Source organism: Myotis yumanensis, unplaced genomic scaffold, assembly GCF_028538775.1.
Source record: "Myotis yumanensis isolate MYYU_CA2020_CCGP unplaced genomic scaffold, mMyoYum1.0.hap1 SCAF_12, whole genome shotgun sequence".
NCBI lineage: Eukaryota > Metazoa > Chordata > Mammalia > Chiroptera > Vespertilionidae > Myotis > Myotis yumanensis.
The window spans coordinates 33,331,962-33,351,060 of NW_027223763.1; the positions used below are offsets into that span (position 1 = coordinate 33,331,962).

The 19,099-nt window shown below is 45.1% G+C and overlaps 1 protein-coding gene across 2 annotated transcripts; it reads right to left on the reverse strand.

Moving 5' to 3' along the window:
* Nucleotides 1-1,443: 1,443 nt before the first annotated feature.
* On the reverse strand, nt 1,444-9,847 carry IDNK (IDNK gluconokinase). 2 transcript variants are annotated; one of them, XM_070431440.1, is made up of 5 exons: nt 9,738-9,847; nt 7,596-7,626; nt 7,159-7,245; nt 4,611-4,654; nt 1,444-3,896 (listed from the first exon to the last, which is right to left on the reverse strand). In XM_070431440.1, exons 1-5 carry the CDS (start codon nt 9,785-9,787, stop codon nt 3,551-3,553), a joined length of 558 nt encoding a protein of 185 aa, XP_070287541.1. In that variant the 5' UTR covers nt 9,788-9,847; the 3' UTR covers nt 1,444-3,550. The 2 variants fall into 2 exon arrangements, with proteins under 2 accessions (XP_070287541.1, XP_070287542.1); XM_070431441.1 differs by having other exon boundaries at nt 7,159-7,241; nt 9,738-9,794.
* Between the last annotated feature and the right edge of the window lie 9,252 nt (nt 9,848-19,099).

Here is a 19,099-nt window from a genome sequence, read left to right on the forward strand (position 1 = left end):
TTTTTATCAAGAAAGGGTGTTGGATTTTGTCAAATGCTTTTTCTGCATCAATTGATATGATTATGTGATTTTTGTCTCTCAGTTTGTTTATGTGATGTATCACGTTTATTGATTTGCAGATATTGTACCAGCCTTGCATCCCCGGAATAAATCCCACTTGGTCATGGTGTATGATCTTTCTAATGTAATACTGAATCTGATTTGCTAGAATTTTGTTGAGGATTTTAGCATCTATGTCCATCAAGGATATTGGCCTGTAGTTCTCTTTTTTTGTGGTGCCTTTATCTGATTTTGGAATTAGGGTAATGTTGGCTTCATAGAAAGAGCTTGGAAGTGTGCCTTCCTCTTGAATTTTTTTGGAATAGTCTGAGGATCCAGCTAGGTTTTTAAAAAAGCTACTCGGGCACATTCTCAACTCCTTATCCTTACCAGAAGGTGAAGGGACTTTCCCCTGTGTTGTGGTTATCCAATGCTTTATAACAAACGACCTCACAGCTTGGTGGCTTAGAACAAAATCATTTATTTTATTCACAAATTAGCAATGTTGGCTGGGCTTGGTGTAAGTAGCTGGAGCAACTTGACTTGGTCTGGAGAATTTACTTTGCAAAGTCTTATTTACCTGGCTGTGGACTTGCTACATGCTTTTATCTGGGAGTCCAGTTTGGGTCTCAGTTTCTCTCCACATGGGCTTTTCCAGGGCCACTTGTACTTTCTTACATGAACATGGTAGACAAGTATCTTGAGAAAAATGAAAGCTGTCAGTTTTTTCAAGGTGTGAGCCCCAAACTCACCTAGTGTCAAAGTTAAGGGTCATAGGCCATGTTGCTTGATGGGTATCAAAAATTTTGTGAATTTATGACTACTTTAATCCACTACACACTATGATTCCAGAAGGGGAAAAGTGTTGGAACAGCACATTTTTCTCCTCCAATGTGTACTTTTCTCTAGGGAGGGGTGACTTAACTGCCTGTTGAATATTGTAGGAGGAAGTAGGTACATGGACTGAGCCCCTTTTGTTTGGGAAAGTCTCTCCAAAAGGTAGCATGCATCTAGCCTGCTGTCCTAGCATATGGTGGTAAGGTTGGTGAGTGAGGCTCAGCTCTTACGGTTCTCCTTTTTGCTAATATAAATGAACAGAACTTAACTACTGTGACTATTTTAAAGTACATTCACAATGTACAACCATCAAAATCCTTCACAACTCATTGTCACCTAGAAGGGAAACCACTTAATCACTCACCATTACCCCCGTGCCTCGGCCCCTGCCAACCACTAGTCTGCTTCTAACTCTATGGATTTATACATTCTGGATATTTCATATAATTGGAATGATGTAGTATGGGGCCTTTGTGTGTGGCTTCCGTCACTTAGCATGGTTTTAAGGTTCATCCATGTCAGTACTTCATTCCCTTTAATGGTTGAGTAATAATTCCATTGTAAGGATGGTATTGCATTTTATTTATTAATCTGTTGGTGGGCATTTACATCATTTGGATATTGTGAATAATGCTGCTATAACATCTGATTTGACCTGGTCAAGAGTTGGGGAGGGGTGGAGGGAGACCCTAGCAGGGAATAAGAAGGAAGACTCAAGATTCACATACTTCGAAGGAGTTCATAAGCTCCCACACAGTCAGAATAACAGGAGTGGAAGTGTGGCCATAGGATACACTCCCTCAGACCTGGGGATGACAAGTATAACAAGAGCCAATGTTTGAGTAGTTAGTGTGTCAGGTTTCAGCACTTTGCATGCATTATCTCAGTTCTCACAATCTTACGGAATGAAGTGTCCCCATTTTATAGGAGAGGAAAGGTTTAACCCGAACTTCTTCCAGTGGAGGGGGACAAGGTGGAGAGTCCTGCCAGAGGGGGTGGTAAGTGGTGTTTGCAGGGTTGAGGAAATCTTTCATTGGCATTTACTTTGAACCATTCAAACAGTTCTCACCTACCTCTTCTTCCCAGTTCAGAGGCTGGGCAGGGGTGTGGTCAGGGCTGGTGGGGAGCAGCATTCCACCACCCTTGAACCTGCAACATAACCCTTGGTTGCTGGAGGGGTTCTCAGGACTGGGTGAGCAGTTTGAGCTTGCTGCATCCTCTGGGGCCACCAGAGGGCAGTACTTGCTCACATCTTGGCCTCCCTGTGGCCAGGTTTGGGAACATTAGAGCAATAGTACTCAACCGTATCAGTCTCAATGCCTTTTTTTAAACAATTATTTTTCTCATGTCCCCTTTAATAAAGTTCACCTAGGGAAATAATAAATATGATGCCTTAACTCTAAAGAACAAATAAGGGAGAGTAGCTTGTAATAGACGAAGGGCTTCAATATGTAATGTCTTTACTAGTCTGGTCTCACAGAGGCCTTGGTAAAATGTGGAGAGCAGACTGGGTCAGTGAGTCCCACGGTTCATTCGCTCAAATTCCATCTTTGCAGTTTTTTTTTTGTTGTTGTTACACTTCACCCAAGGATATTTTTATCATTGATTTTTTAGAGAGAGAATGGTAGGGAGGGGGAGAGGGGGAGAAAGAGAGAAAGAGAGAAACATCAATGTGAGAGAGACACATCGATGGGTTGCCTCCTGCACATGCGCTAACTGGGGCCAGATCAAACCTGCAACCCAGGTATGTGCCACATGCCCTTGACTGGGAATTGAACCTATCACCCTTCTGTGTATGGGACAACACTCTAACCACTGAGCACACGGCCCAGGGCCATCTTTGCAGTTTTTTAAAAAATTTTTTGCTTATTCTTTTATTTTTTTAAATTTTTATTTATTTTTGTTAATCCTCAACCCGAGGTTATTTTTCCATTGATTTTTTTAGAGAGTTTAAGAGTGAGGGGAAAGTCAGAGAAACATTGATGTGAAAGAAACACATCGATTGGTTGCCTCCTGCATGTGCCCCAACCAGGGTCAGGTCCAGGGCCAGGAAGGAGCCTGCAACCAAGGTATGTGCCTTTGACCGGAATCGAACCTGGGACCCTTTGGTCTGCAGGCCGACACTCTATCCACTGAACCAAACCGGCTAGGGCCTTTGCTGCTTTTTATATCCGTGAACTAGCTGTGCTTTTTATTTACTTATCCTGAAAGGAAAGAGGATTCGGAGGCGTATGGTGTAAAATGACTTGCTGGTGAGTGGTTGATTTTGGACACGTTTCTGCTTCCAAGACCAATTTCCAAGGGATGCCAAGGATAGCCAAATTTTACTTATTTGTTGGAATATAGCCTGATCAAGAATGTTCCCAGTAAGGTAATGATTTCAGCACTGATTATATGATATCCTCTGATCATTTGATTGGATCACATGAATTTCAATTTCAGTGGAAGCTTAACTTTCCAAGTCCCCTCCTCCAGTGGGCAGAGCATGGTGACAAGAGAACCACAAATTCCTAAAATCACATCCAAACAAGTATATTTCAACACATCGTGGTTTGTTCACCCTAACTAGAATTTAGAGTACAGTACCAGCATGGATGCTTTAACATGGTCAGGGACAGGATAGAAATGTATGCCTAGTTCTGTTCTGGACTACTGATAGGAAGTGACTTGGGTTTCATTTTAGAGCTTCCATAATTATAGCAATCATCTCTGGAAGACTTTTGTCCACACTGATTTTGATGAAATTTTCTGGAGCTGAGGGGGGTTCCAGAATATCGAACTGAGATTGCAATAACTCAGGGGGCATAAAGTGTCCTTTTCTTTTGAGTAAGCGTTCCGAGATGACCTCAAATGACCCACTCAGATAGACCACAAGGAGCTGCACCTCAGCCGGCTTTCCCTCCTTCCCTGGCTCATCACACTTCGGAGGTGCACCATCCTTTCCTCGTATTAAGATGTCTCTGTACACTTTCTTCAGAGCTGAGCAGGCTAGGATCACATGCTGTCCCGAGGTTACATCTCTGTTTAAAAAAAAAAAAAAAAGGCAGGGGGGGAGGCGGAAGTGGTAAAGAATGAAGACGTTTAAAATACCAGGTGTCCATTCTAGGCCGAGTACAGTACTACTTCCTGCCAGTGGAAGGTGCTATAAACGGCGGTCAAGATTCAGGCAGTCCTGGCTTTGGGGTAAAGATCTTCCACTAGTAAACTGAATCATCTTGGGCAAGGTATGTACCTCCCTGACCACCAGTTCATCATCTGTTAAATGGGGCTACTCAGAGGACCTGCCCATGGAACCGGGGGAGGAAGTTTATCAAGGTGCCGGGTCTCGGCTCCTGTGAATGTAGGCTATGGTTCAGGCACAGCCTACTGTCATTTTTTGAGCACTTTTATACTGATACTGGTTTAAGTACCACTCATGCCTCATCTTGCTAATTCTTCACAGTAATCTGCAACTAGGAACTATTTAACCCCCTTTTCAAATGAAGAAACAGGCTCATAGAAGCCAAGTGGCTGATTCCCAGCTAGTAATTGTGGAGCTGTCTAGGTTTGTGTCCAGAACCCAACTAAACTATGTCTGGCTGATTAAAATCATTGTTGGTTATTTGATAGAAACACATTCCATTCCTGGGATCTTTTATCATCGGTCAGTTGCGATTTCAAAACTATATATTTTACCCTGTACTTTCTGATGGGTCTTCTTGACTCCCTGGTATGCCAAGGCCTGATGCTCTTACCTTAGTAAAATGTCATGCAAGTTGCAAAGCCATGGGATCCTGTCCTGAAATTAGAGCAGACACAGAATGACTTTTCCAGCTATTGTTTGTTTGTTCAGAAACATCGTTAATTTTGTCCCTGAATGTTAAGGTCCAGAGAGATCTTAGTGGTTTTGAGAAGTAGCCCATACTCCAGGCCTAGGGATAAGTCACTAGGCAGTTAAGCCCAGAAACATTTTCCTGGTTCAGGCGCCAGGGGCTCTTTTCACAATACTAAAAATTGCCCTAAAATACCAGGCTATATCTCCCCTATCTAATCTCCCTGTTGTATATGTGTTCTCCCTGTTTCTGTTATGATTACAAGTCTCCTTTGATTGTATTGCATGATGGTGCCTCTGATCTCCAATGCAGGGAGATAAGATATTCATAGAAACCCTTATGTCAGCTACCCTTTGGTTCTATTCTTCAAACCCTCCTGAAAGAGAACTCCTGTCAGATAAAAGCACCGTGAGAAATTTATATTTTTCCAAAGACAAGACGGAAGAGGTTTCCTTAGAGCACCCTACAGTGTTTCACAAAGAAATCCTCCTGAGACAAGTTTTCTCTTCCTTCCAGGGGTAAATACTGATTGGCCATAATACATTAAAAAACAACAATCATGTTTTATTATGGAAATTTTAAATATGTACAAAAGCAGACAAAATTGTACAAAACAAACTTCTATGTACTCATAACACAGCTTCAACAATTTTCATCAGGGATCAAACCATGACCTCCTGGTTCATAGGTCAACACAGCCACTGAGCCACCCTGGCCGGGCTAACTTAACTCTTATTTACAACTCACTAAGGAGAAACATAACACTGGTACAGGCACATTTTGCACACTATAGAAATGGTTTTCATTACATATGCATATCTGTATGACATTAGCAACAACAATAATTAAAATGATATTTATTGAAGGCTTTGGGTATTTCTCTGGGCATATTTTTTGTATTATCTCACTTAATCCTCGCAAGAACCCAGTGAAATGGTACAATCTCTAACCCATTTGCCAAAGGTCACACAAGCTTAGAGGTAGAGTCTGGTTATCTACCTTTATCTCTAGCACATTATCAGTATTATGTTTAAATTATTACTCTTTTTTATGGTTCACTCCTCCTATCTTCTAAAGTTAAATGTGAACTTAATTTTGATGGTTCAAGGCTTGAATCATCGCAAACTCAAGCTGCACTCCCTGAAGCAAAGAGAAGTGCACCCTTAGAATGCTCCAGAATTGGGCCTACTAATGTTACTGACTCAGTCCTTCAAGGCAGGACAAAGGGGAGAGAGAGATTGGGGGCACAACTGGGCGTGAGCCAAGTTCACAGAAAGTGAAAACTGCAGTGCGGGCATTTGGCCAGTTCCATTCTGTCCTGTCCTTTGGACACACTTGGTATGTGGACCTGGACCTTGACCTTGCCATCACAGTGGCTCCTGGGCTATGGCTAGTTAAGCCAACAAATCCACAGTTTGTAAGTGTGGCTTGAGAGAGACTCCTAGGAAATGGTCTCATGATGGTGCCTATGGGAATGAAGTGCTATTCATTCATTCCTTCTCTCATTTGTTCATTTACTCACAAATACGCCACAAATATTCTCTGACACTTACTATGTGTCAGGCCCTGAGTATATACAATGGAAGAGAAATGGCCAGTCCCTGCCCCTTTGGAGGTGAAATCTAGTTGCAGAGATAAATATTAATCAAATTCTCACACCCTCAAATGCCAAGTTGCAACTGGGACATGGGCAATAAGGGATATGTTGCCAAGAGAGTTTATTATATGAGGTTTTACTTAAGTAGGTCAGGGAGGGCTTCCTTGAAGAAGTGGCACAGGAGCTGAGATGTGAAGGATGCGCAGGGTTAACTTGGTGGGGAGGGGAAGGAAGTACATTCCAGGCAGTGCGACCAGCAGGTGCAAAGGCCCTGGGAAGGAGCATGGGAGGAGGAACTACTGAAAGGGGCCACAGTGGCTGGCGGGGGGGTGGGGGGGTCGGGGGGGGGGGATTTGTGTGTGTGAAGGGTGCATGGCAACTAAAGAGTGTGGAGTGGGTCAAGGTCATTTTGGCCTAACCACGCATGTTTAGGAGTTTAGGTGTTTGGTCCTGATCCTGAGATTGGTGGGAAACTTCTAAAGGCCAGATGTGAATTTGCAAAGATCACTGGCTTGGGGTGGATATCAGAGTCTTTGATGGTGGCAGGCTGATAGGACCTTGGAAGGGAAGATGAACTCCCCTACGTAGGAGGCCCTTTCAGGGATTATATTCTGCACATTAACATCAGGCCACAAAGTGTTCTGGCAGACCTTGCCCACGCTGGGGGAGAGAGTGGGCGCATCTCTCCCGATGCTGAGTCGAGAGAGATTCAGGGCCAAAGCTAACATTCGCGGAGGCCCCGCTGTGTGCCTGGCTTGTGGAGCACTGACCATGAGTCATGTCATAACTCAGGAACTGAACTATACCAAGCTCTGCAAAGATCTCAACCTGCGCCACCCAGCTGGACTATTTGTTGGAAACAGCAAACGTTACCTGGTCATTTAGTGGAATCCCTTTTCCCATCTTCACTCGATTCTCCTCTGGGTGATAGTCATCTGCATCATAGAATCTCCATCCTAGCTTTAAGAACAAAGGGAAAGGGGGGTGTGGCAGGCAGTGTGGCCCTCCCTGCCACCCTCTTCTCCGCCAGCAGCCCCAGGACCACCCGGGAGCAGGAGGGAGGAGGTCTGGAATGCCACTTTGAGATCCCCCCTCATGGGCACTGCAGCTCCTTTTTTCACTCATCACTATTCATAATCACCAAGGGGGAAGACAAAATTGCTTCAATGGTTTTCACAAGCCCTGTGCAGGCGCTGTGGTGAGTTTTACAAACACTACAGGCCAGAAGAAAGGGTGGGGAAAGGGAGAGAAGCAAGCAGAGAGAAACAACACAGTAGGACTTGTAATTGGGAGGCAATGGAACAGGTTACCTCAGAAGCCAGCTGGGCGCCCACGGTTGATCTGTGGAAAGGACACAAGTGTTCAAACGACTGCTATTTCCCAACCTTCGCTGTGCCTTCTTCCATCCAAGGGTGGCTGCCCCGTTAGTACTAAAACACCAATAACTGATACTGAAGCAATGAGAGCTATGCTCTTGACCCTGAAGTCTAGGGCCTGACTTTAGTTGTCCCCAGGAATTGAAATGAAATCATCACCCAGGTACCACTAATCCCTCCATCCCAAAAGCAGGATGTAAGTTCTCATTAAACTCCTGAAGTTTTTTCGACCCTGTTCTATAGATGTTTAGTTTTTGAGAAAAATACTGAATTAATAATGAGATCAATTAGATCTTGAAATCATCCTCAACTCCTTCCTCCCTCTCTCATGCCTACATCCAGTCCATCGACACATCTCGTTGGCTCTTCCTTCAAAATACTCCCGCATATGACCGCTCCTCTCCATCTGCATTGTTTCCTGGCCTCACCTCCCACCACTCTTCCACCACGGCTTCCTTGCTGGTCACACAGACACCCAGCACAGGCACTTGCCATTCCCTCTGCCTATAATGCCCTTTCTCCAGCTATCAATGTGGCTCATTCCCTTGCTTCTTGTGGGTCTTGGTCAAATACCACTTCCTCTGAGGAACCTTCCTTGACCATTCTCCCTGGCACTTTGTTCCACGGACCCTCCTGTGTTTTCCTATAGAGCACCTACCACCACTCGGCACACGCCATGTTTATTCACTTACTGCCTGTCTCCCATACTAGAATGCAAGCTCTTCGAGGGCACAGGTTTTCTCTGTCCTGGTCACTGTGTCAGTGACATAGAGTAAGGACCGAGCCCAATAAATATTCACTGAGTGCATGGCTATCATTACCATAATTATAACCATATACATCATCTGGTTAAGACTCCCTCATGTGATCCAAGGCATAGAAGGGTACTGCCCAAGCTCACACAAGCAAGAACCGAGACCTAGGGCTCCCATTACATCACGCCAGTCTTACCTCTCAACTTCTTCAAGTCATACAACAGTTTTATTTTCATTTCCGTTAAGATTTCCCAAATTATTTTAAGGCTGCACATGCCATAATAATTTTGGAAAGCGAAACCTACCTACCTGGAGCAAGCAAGAGCCTAGGCTGCCAGTGGTCGGCAAACTGCGGCTCGCGAGCCACATACGGCTCTTTGGCCCTTTGAGTGTGGCTCTTCCACAAAATACCACGTGCGGGCGCGCAGGTACAGCGCGATGAAACTTCGTGGCCCATGCGCAGAAGTCGGTATTTTGTGGAACAGCCGGTATTTTGTGGAAGAGCCACACTCAAGGGGCCAAAGAACCGCATGTGGCTCTCCAGCCACGGTTTGCCGAGCCGCAGCTTGCCGACCACTGGACTATACACCTGACTACGGGGCAGTTCTGGCATTGATGTTGGTCTAATTAAGAAGCCAAAGGCTAGCGCCCCCAGCTGTGGCACAGATGTTGGTCTAATTAAGAAGCCAAAGGCTAGCGCCCCCAGCTGGCCGGCCGGGGCTGGGCAGAGGCTTTGTGGGAGCCAGTGTTCCTCTCGCAAGCCCTCCGGGCCTCCCCGCACAGTAACACCTTCCAGCTTTAGCTGATAAACACTAATCAAAGACGGTAAACGGTAAAAGTCAAGCTCCAAAATCTAATCAGAAAGCCCAGGGCCTCGCAGGAGGGACCTGCGCTCTGCCCAGCCCGACAAAGGTCTGCAGGAGCCTGGGACCAGGTTTGCCCCCGCGCTTCGGGCTTTGCACCCTCCACCTGTTCTGACATTCGCCCCCGATCCCCCTCCCCACCCCCCTGCCGCCTCCACGCGAGCTCTTACGCCCCGCCCAGGCGCTCCCGGTGCCCCAGCAGGCGCCTCTTTACAAAGACTCTCGCTAGAGCCTCTGCGCATACAGGGAGACCCCGGTGTAGGAGGCGGTGGCGCGCCGGGTACCCCGGGGCGAGCAGGTTGGAGGGCGGGGAGAGGGAGCAGGTGCCCGGCCTCAGTTTACTGAAAAGCGCCGGGGATTCCCCGGGGTCTTCGGTCGCCGCGGGCACACGCCACGGAGCCGGGTTTAGCCTCCGCCCCTCCCGGTCTCCCCCCGCGCCCCTGCCTTCCGGGACCTACTTCCCCGAGCCGCTCACGCCCATGACCAGCAGCGCCGGCAGCGCCGCCATGGCTCCGTCTGGTTTCTTCCGCCAACTCCAGGGTCCGCCCGCCTCCCCGGGCGCGGAGGGCGGAGCAGCATGCGGTCGGGACCGTCATTCCTGTCGCCGCACCCGGTCTCCCAGCCCGGCCGCGCCCGCGCTAAACCGCGGTCTGCGTGGGGGCGAGTGGGGGTGGGAAGCCCAGAGCTTCTCCACCGCTGCCCTCCTCCCTCAACCGCCCGGCTGGTGGGGAGCCTTGCCCTCCAAAGCAAGACTCTCCTGCTCCAACACCAACTGGAAACAGCGTTGGTTTATTTAAAATGTTATTGTAGCTTTGGCTGGGTAGCTAGGTAAAGTTGCGGGTTCGATCCCGGTGGGGCACATCCAGGAATCAACCGGTGAATGCATGGATGGGTGGAGCAACAAATCTCTCTCTCTCTCTCTCTCTCCTTCCCCTCTCTCAAAAAAATCAATAAATTTAAAAAATTTAAATGTTATCGTAAAAAGAATAAGCAGATGACAAATTCACACTTTCCCACACCATGTGGCAATCAGCATCCATTCTCCAAATGATCCCCCCTCCTATATAGGTAGATGGGTATGGATCGTTTGTGAAATTGGGATCATGCTGTACATAGTATTTTGTAACCTGGCAGTTTGTCACAATAATATGTGGCGGGCGTCTTTTGGTGTCCAATATAATTTAGACCATAATTGTACCTGTCATGGCTGTAGCCTCTGCTATTTCATCCGCTCCTGTTCCCTGGTAAATTAAATGTGGGGGAAGGAGCACCTCTTTGAAGGGCCCATTTGCTTTTAAACAAGGTGTTGATTACACGCCATTTTAAATAGCTGCTTCCAGGGCCTACCCCACTTACACGAACACCTTACAGTCCAGCGGTTCTCAACCTGTGGGTCGTGACCCCTTTGGCGGTCGAACGACCCTTTCACAGGGGTCACCTAAGACCATCCTGCATATCAGATATTTACGTTACGGTTCATAACAGTAGCAACATTACAGTTATGAAGTAGCAACGAAAATAATTTTATGGTTGGGTCACAACATGAGGAACTGTATTTAAAGGGCCAGAAGGTTGAGAACCACTGCCTTACACGCTCAGTATACAGTGAGGAATCGGGACTCAGCCAGAGGCTCTTGGGGAAAGTCTCCCTGTCGGTCTACAAGTGGAACATGTTGCAACACCTGTTACCGAGGGGCATCTTCCTGCTCTCCTCATTCTGTAGAATGATGGCAGGTCCATGAAAACACTGCTCACTCACCGTGTGTACAACTATATCATGCAGTGTGGCTCCTGCATGTTGTCAGTGTTTTAGAGTTGAGAGCCATCTCAGGAGGCAGGATGGTTCAGTTGTGTCATGGTTGCCCCCAAGATCTGGATCTAGTTCAAGTAGGATAGAAGCTGTACCCGATGATGCACCTCACTGCCTTGAACTCTAGCATATACTAGCAGCTCTGTACCAGACTCCAGAGACAAGTCACACAGAAGAGCCGTGGGAAACGGGTTTAATGTGTTCAAGGCAGCAGCTGGCCTGAGCATCATGCATGCACATTACTCCCCATGAGATAGTTCATCATATATACAACTGGTTCCATTGTATGCTAAGTAATTGTTTGTCTACAAAGGTTGGTAATATAGAGTAATGAATTTTACTTTTTTTTGAAAAAAGAACTGAATTTTACTTTTTTTTTGGCTGCCAGTGAGTGCCTCCTGCTGGTGCGTTGTTGCAGAGTGTCTCAGTGGGAACTCCTGGGCACCCAGAGGCAGTATTGGGTCCTGCCTGTCTACTGGCTACTGTGCCAGCTGAGGCGCAGGGTGCTCTGGAGACCTGGAGACCCTCTCGAGGCGCTGCTTCCTGCATGTGTTACTGCAGTGCACGGCTCTGGGACAGGGAGGACAGCACGAGGGCTTGCCACTCTCTAGGCAAGAAAGCCCCTGCTCAAGCCATCAGCAGTGAGAAAGGGTGTCTTCTGAGGAGCCCAGACAGCCTTTCGTGTCCAGCACCCTCCTGGTTTTCCATTTGTAACCATCTCAAACTTTCTCTCCTTTTTGGAGTCTCAGATTAAATGATCCTCCACCCATAGCCTCCTTCGCACTCCACCGAGGACTTGTCAAGTCCCCATTGGCAGGGCCAAAAGAAAGCTCCACTTCCTCCCATCGTTCTTTTAAGATGGTGCTGCTGAGAGTTTTGGGTCTTAGGACTCTTTTTCACGCTTCAAAATTATGCACGATATCTATTGGTATTTACTCTATTCAAAATTGCAACTGAGAAACGAAAAAAATATTAATTTGTTAGAAATACAAATAATAAACCCATTACATGCTAATATAAGTAACATAGATTTAGGAAAAATCTATGTCTTCTAAAACAAAAATCATTCACTGAAAAGCATGGCATTATTTTGCATTTTTGCAAACCTCTTTCATGTCTGGCTTACTAGAATTGGAGGATTCTTATAGCTGCTTCTGCATTTGATCAATATGTTTTGTTCCCCTACATTAATTTACCCGGGAACAGGAGCGGAAGGAAATGTAGCCTCCCATGGATGTGCTGGAAATGGGGTGTGGGTGTGAGGTAATTATAAAAGACTTTTAAGGGAGTTGTCCGTGTTCGTCTTTGATACTATATCAAACCTGATAAGTAGTAGTTTCTTAGAGTCTAGTTCCACGGTGGGGCCGGAAACCACACCAATGAACTCTTTTACTCTTACATTAAAACCCCTTTATCTGTCGCACACTTTGAACGGACCTTTCACCCACGATTTTGAAACATCATGCACTGATCATTTGTAAGATATTGGTTCACTAATGCAACTCATCCAACTGTTGACAGGCTTCATTACTTTATTATGCTACTTTTAAAAATCCTCACTGAGGATATGGTTTTTAAAAATGGATTTTAGAGAGAGAGGAAGCGGGGAGAGAGAAAAAAAAAACACCAATGTGAGAGAGAAACATCAATCAGGTGCTCCCTGTATGGGCCTGACTGGGGCTCATACTCAAAACCTAGGTATGTACCCTGACCGGAAATCAAACCAGCAACCTTTTGCTGTCGGGGAAGATGCTCCAACCAACTGAGCCACCCGGCCGGGGCTGTACAATATACATTTAAAAATTTCTTTGTAATATGACCACCGATCTCATCAGGAAGTCTGTCTTGGGAAGCAGTGGGGCACCCAAGGGACCTCCGGGTTGTGGACCTCACTTTGAGAACTGCTGTTTTGAGTTGTGAACTGCTGACAGAGGCCATGAGTTTCTGTCCTCATTATATTTTCTAACTAAGGCTGAGTTAAAGAGCACGGGGTTTGTAATTCCTCACCCCCCTCCCCCTCCGCCCCAATTTACTTTGTTAAAGGTCTGTCTTCTCCACTTTACTCTTGCCTCCATGTCTGTATCCTTAGCATGTGGTGCTGTGCCTGGTGTAGAGGCACGGTGCTGCTCAAATACACCTGTGGAATGAATGACTGGGAGGGAAAAAGGGAGGAATGAAGGCAGGAAGTGGGGGAGGGAGAGAGGAGAGAGCTCACCTCTGGTACCTCACTGGCATGGAGTGGCTTGGACTTCAGGTAAAGCCTGACCCCTAGTGGAACTGGTTGCTGGATGAGCCGGACTAAGCAAGTTGCAAGCAGAAAGCAATTTTGTTATTTCTCACCTTAACCCCCTCAAGTCCATTCTGTCAGCTTGTTTTTCTCTGCCCCTGTGTGAAATTCTGAGCATGCCTAGTAGTGTCCGAATTCCTCATAGAATCAATGTGGTAAAGGGTGTGATTCCTGGCTTTGCAAGCCCATGAAACTGATTTCTATCAGTGTATCCACTCTTGATTAGGCCCAGACAAATGCTTCCGGAGTCAACTCACAGTAGGTTGCAAATGTGAAGGTATTTTATTATCTATAAATTTCCGTTACAAAATATTAGTTTTTTTTTTATTGAGATATAATTGACATATAACTGTGTAGGTTTAAGGTTTACAACATGTTGATTTTTTATAGATACAGATATAAAATCGCCACAATGTTAGCTAACACCTCTACCACATATAATTATCGCTTTTATTTGGGGTGAGAACAGTTAAGATCTAGTCTCTTAGCAACTGTGAAGTTTATAATCCAGTATTGTTGTCTATAATCACTGTGCTGTGTATGAGATCTTCAGGATTTATTTATCTGCTAGTTGCAAGTTTGTACCCTTTAACAACATCACCCAATTCCCTGACATGTTAGTTTCTTTTAAAATGAGCCTGATGTATAAGTCCCAGAGCCAATTCACGTATTTGGATTTACAATTTAGCTCATCTCATTTAGTTTATAAAAACCAGAGAACACAAATGATTAATCAGAAGATTGCTTGGTGGGCATGGATTCAGAGTAAAAAAGTATTCACTAGGCTGGGCAGATATTTACCACAAGCCAAGAAGAATCTAATGAGCCCTAGTCATTACTCCACACTGTTCACTGTTTACTGTCCCAGGAATCCCCAGAGACTTGCAGGACACCTGTGTATTTGCAGCTCCTCTGTGTACTGCCAGTTCTCATCCTTTCTCCATCTGCTATTGGTCATTTCTCTTTCTTCTCCTGTGTTGTAAAAGCCTCTTTGTGTATTTGTTGTGATATATTTTTTGTCTTTTATTGTAACATAATATTTGTCTTTTATTACTTTATAATATTTTCTTTTTGCCCTGAAGAAGTTGAGATTTTTATCTAACACTAGAGGCCTGGTGCACGAAATTCGTGCATGGAGGCGGGGGGTATCCCTCAGCCCGGCCTACACCCTCTCCAATCTGGGACCCCTTGGGGGATGTCTGACTGCTGGTTTAGGCCCGATCCCTGGCAGTCGGACATCCCTCTCACAATCCAGGACTGCTGGCTCTTAACTACTCACCTGCCTGCCTGCCTGATCACCCCCTAACCGATCCCCTGCTGGCCTGATTGATGCCTAACTGCTCCCTGCAGGCCTGGTCGCCCCCAACTGCCCTTCCCTGCAGGCCCGGTCGCTCCCAACTGCCCTCCTCTGTCAGCCTGGTCACCCCCAACTTCCCTCCCCTGCTGGCCTGATCTCGCCCCTGACTGCCCTCCCCTGCAGGCCTGGTTGCCTCCAGCTGCCCTGCCCTGCAGGCCTGGTCACACCCAACTGCCCTCCCCTGCAGGCCCGGTCGCTCCCAACTGCCCTCCTCTGTCAGCCTGGTCACCCCCAACTTCCCTCCCCTGCTGGCCTGATCTCGCCCCCAACTGCCCTCCCCTGCAGGCCTGGTTGCCTCCAGCTGCCCTGCCCTGCAGGCCTGGTCACACCCAACTGCCCTCCCCTGCAGGCCCGGTCGCTCCCAACTGCCCTCCTCTGTCAGCCTGGTCACCCCCAACTTCCCTCCCCTGCTGGCCTGATCTCGCCCCTGACTGCCCTCCCCTGCTGGCCTGGTCGCAACCAACTGCCCTCCCCTGCGGACCATCTTGTGGTGGCCATCTTGTGATGATGTGGGGACAGCTATCTTGTGATGACATCACGGTGGCCATCTTGTGATGATGTCGCATGACGCCACCTAGGCTTTTATTATATAGGATAATTTCTGAAATATTTTTTCAAGTGTAACTAGTACGCATGGCACTTTTTATATAATACATTAAAATATTTAAAAAAATATATTTTTATTGATTTCAAAGAGGAAGGGAGAAGAAGAGAGAGATAGAAACATCAATGATCAGAGAGAGTCATTGGTTGGCTGCCTCCTATACGCTCTCCACTGGGAATGGAGACCGCAACCTGGGCATATGCCTTGATGGGGAATAAAACTGTTACCTCCTGGTTCATAGGTCAGTGATCAACCACTGAGCCATGCTAGCTGGACTACACTAAAATATTTTGATATTTATTTCTGTCCTGTCAACTAGGAATCATTTTACCAGTAGAAAAAATGTTTTATGCATATTAGAAAAATATGTAATTAAAATATTTAGGAATTTTTTTGTTGTCAGTTTATTATTTTAATCATTTATGGGTAATGCTCATTTACAAAAGCATGTACCAAAAAATGTAAGAAAATGGCCCTAGCCAATTTGGCTCAGTGGATAGAGCACCAGGCTGCGGACCAAAGGATCCTGGGTTCTATTCCTGTCAAGGGCACGCACTTTGGTTGCAGGCTTCTCCTCGGCCTGGGCCCTGGTCGGGCAGGTGTGTGCAGGAGGCAACCAATCAATGTGTTTCTCTCACATCGATGTTTTTCTCTGTATTTTTCTCTCTTTTCCACTCTCCCTAAAAGATCAATGGAAAAATATCCTCGGGTGAGGATCAACACAACAAAAAGGTAAGAAAATGAGTGGGAGAAAAACATAATTTTGAGAAAACTCTGTTCATAAACTTACTTTAATTCTGTAGGTTGGTAAAATGTGACTTGCTAATGCATTTTAGTTGGTCCATCTCATGGAGTGTTCCTTGTGAATATAGTTGGCCAGCCCCTATGTCATATTTCTCAACTCTCTCCCACCCCATAGGTCCTATGGGTATTCAAGAAACATGCGAACCAAAATTTCACTTAGCTAAAAAATACATTTGTTATAAATTTTAAAACAATAAGAGTAAAGCTGGATCTTTAAAATTGATGATAAAAATGATAATGGTTTACTATTGATGGGAAGAATGTATTGTTGATATCTTTCACCAGGCATCTATATGAAATATTTGAAAGAGCTTAAGTTACAGGTTAACACCTTGCTGGTGTATTTCCTGAGACCTGACTCCTATGAATTTAGAGAACACAGGCTCACAATGCTAAGTCATTAGGATGACAGCAAGTGCAGGAGGCTCTGGCAGCTGGTATTGGATTGTACAGAAATGATGGACACTCATTGGTGACTACATTCAGATGCTAACACAGCCAGCAAAGCACACATATGTTCCACAGAGAAGGATTCCAGTCTGGCTTCATTCAGCCTTGGAAAGACATTCTTCATATTCTGTTACAATCATTTGCATATGGTGTGAAAATATGCCCCACAACATGCCATTGATTTTGTTCTTGAACAAACAAAGATCCAGCAACTGTCGGGAAAGAGCCAAACTCCACACTCAGTTGTTGGCACGTGGTCCATTATTCTTAAGACAGGCTTGATATCTTTTAAAAAAACAACAACACATTTTTATTGATTTCAGAGAGGAAGGAAGGGAGAGAGAGAAATAGAAACATCAATGATGAGAGAGAATCATTGATTGGCTGCCTCCTGCACATCCCTACCTGGGGATTGAGCCTGCAACCTGGCATGTGCCCTGATCGGGAATCAAACCCTGACCTCCTGGTTCATAGGTTGACGCTCAACCACTGAGCCACACCAGCCAGGCTTGATATCCTTTTATTTTTCACATTAAAACTTGAGAAATTTTGGCTCTGAAGGATTAGTAAGACAATTCACTTTAGAAGCAGGCCAACTGAAATAATAAAAACCATTCTTACTTTGCATTGTCATAAAGTAATTATTTTACTTAAATAGTATTATGCCTGAGACAATGCATAAATAGTATAATAAAACAAAAAAATCAATTTTTGATGGCAGTTTAAATGGAATTACCCATCATCGTGTGTTGAAAGAAAAACAAAACCAAATTCTTCAAATCATGTATCTTTGTAGAAAAGAATGGTAGTACCTCTGATCTCTTGCAGTGTGTTTCAAATTTTGCTGGAGTCACCATAGATGCATTAGTGCTGTCTCAACCTTGGGCATACCATTTAAATGTTGGACACTTAATTTCTTCTAAATGATGGGAGAATACAGTTCTATCTACTCCATAGTGTTTGAAATGAAGCTGAAAGCATTTGTAAACTGCTAAATGCTGTAGAAATGATGGTGGCATATATTAGTTGATACCAATTTAGAAGAAAATTGTTCCGTTTTAAAGTTTATTCTTAAGTACTATATCAGCTAGTACTACATTACATCAATAGGAACATGCTAGTGAGGTGAAAATACTTCAAGATTAATTAAACAACAAAATCTTTGACATGTATGTATTACTTTTAAAAATTATAATGACTGTTAAAAATGTTAGTCCAGCTGGTGTGGCTCAGTGACTGAGTGTCCACCCATGAACCAGGAGTCACGGTTCGATTTCTGGTCAGAGCACATGCCCAGGTTATGGGCTCAATCCCCAGTAGGGGGTGGGCAGCCAGTCAATGATTCTCTTTCATCATTGATATTTCTATCTTTCTCTCCCTTCCTCTCTTTGAAATCAATAAAAACATTTTAAAAATGTTAGCAGGATATCTGTGAAAATTGTGATTTAATATTACATTTCAAATTTCTGAAATCTATATAAATAAAATTATTTGATCACATTTTCCTCTGAAATGGCCATGCTATCAAAAAAATACTTGATAGACTTTGGAGACCACCTAAGTCTGTGTATAGTATTTGGAGAAACAGAGCCCCACCTTACTGGAATGGAATCTATCTCTACCCAAGAAGCATTGTGAAGGCTTCTTAACTGTAGACCTGGGAAATAAGGCTCTTCCCAGCCTGCTGGTCTACCACAGCAATTCCAATGCTTCTGGTAACCCTGGTTCATCCTCTTCCCTTCAAACAGGGTTGGATGTTTTGAGTCAAAGGATATACAGTGGGGCCTTGACTTACGAGTTTAATTCGTTCCGAGACCGAGCTCGTTAAGGAGCTCGTTAACTCAAATTACTCTATCAACTCAATGCAAAAAATCGGCGAGAGACAGCTGGTATCTCAAAAAACTCGTTAGTTGGGACACTTGTAAGTCAAGGCCCCACTGTATTATTAATGACCATTTTATGGGTGGAAAAATTAGATGAAAGTCAAAGATTTTCCTAAGGTCACAGAACAAGTGTAATTACCATCTAAACTTAACTCAGTTTTTATACTTGCATGTGGGGTGATGTGTGGCAGGTGGAATGAACATTTTTTCAGTTTAAATGCTCACTTTATTTTATACATTCTTACTAGTTTTGTTCCTTGATTTAACTCTGGCTTTTATCATATGACATTAAAACCAAACTTATATATTAACCTCATGGAAAACTTCACAAACTCATGAGTATGGCCTTTATGTTGGGAATGAGAGGAGGAGCAAAGCAACCATCTCTATATATAAAAACCTAATCGACCGTTAAGACCGAACAACCAGAATGACCGGAACGACCGATCAACCAGTCACTATGACGCACACTGACCACCAGGGGGCAGGCTCTCAATGCAGGAGCTGCCACCTGGTGGTCAGTGTGCTCCCACAGCCAACCTCCCATGGCCAGCCAACCTCCCGTGGTCCCTCCCCCTGTCTGGCAGGCCCTGTCCAGCAGGCCCTTTCTGGCAGCCGGCAGGCC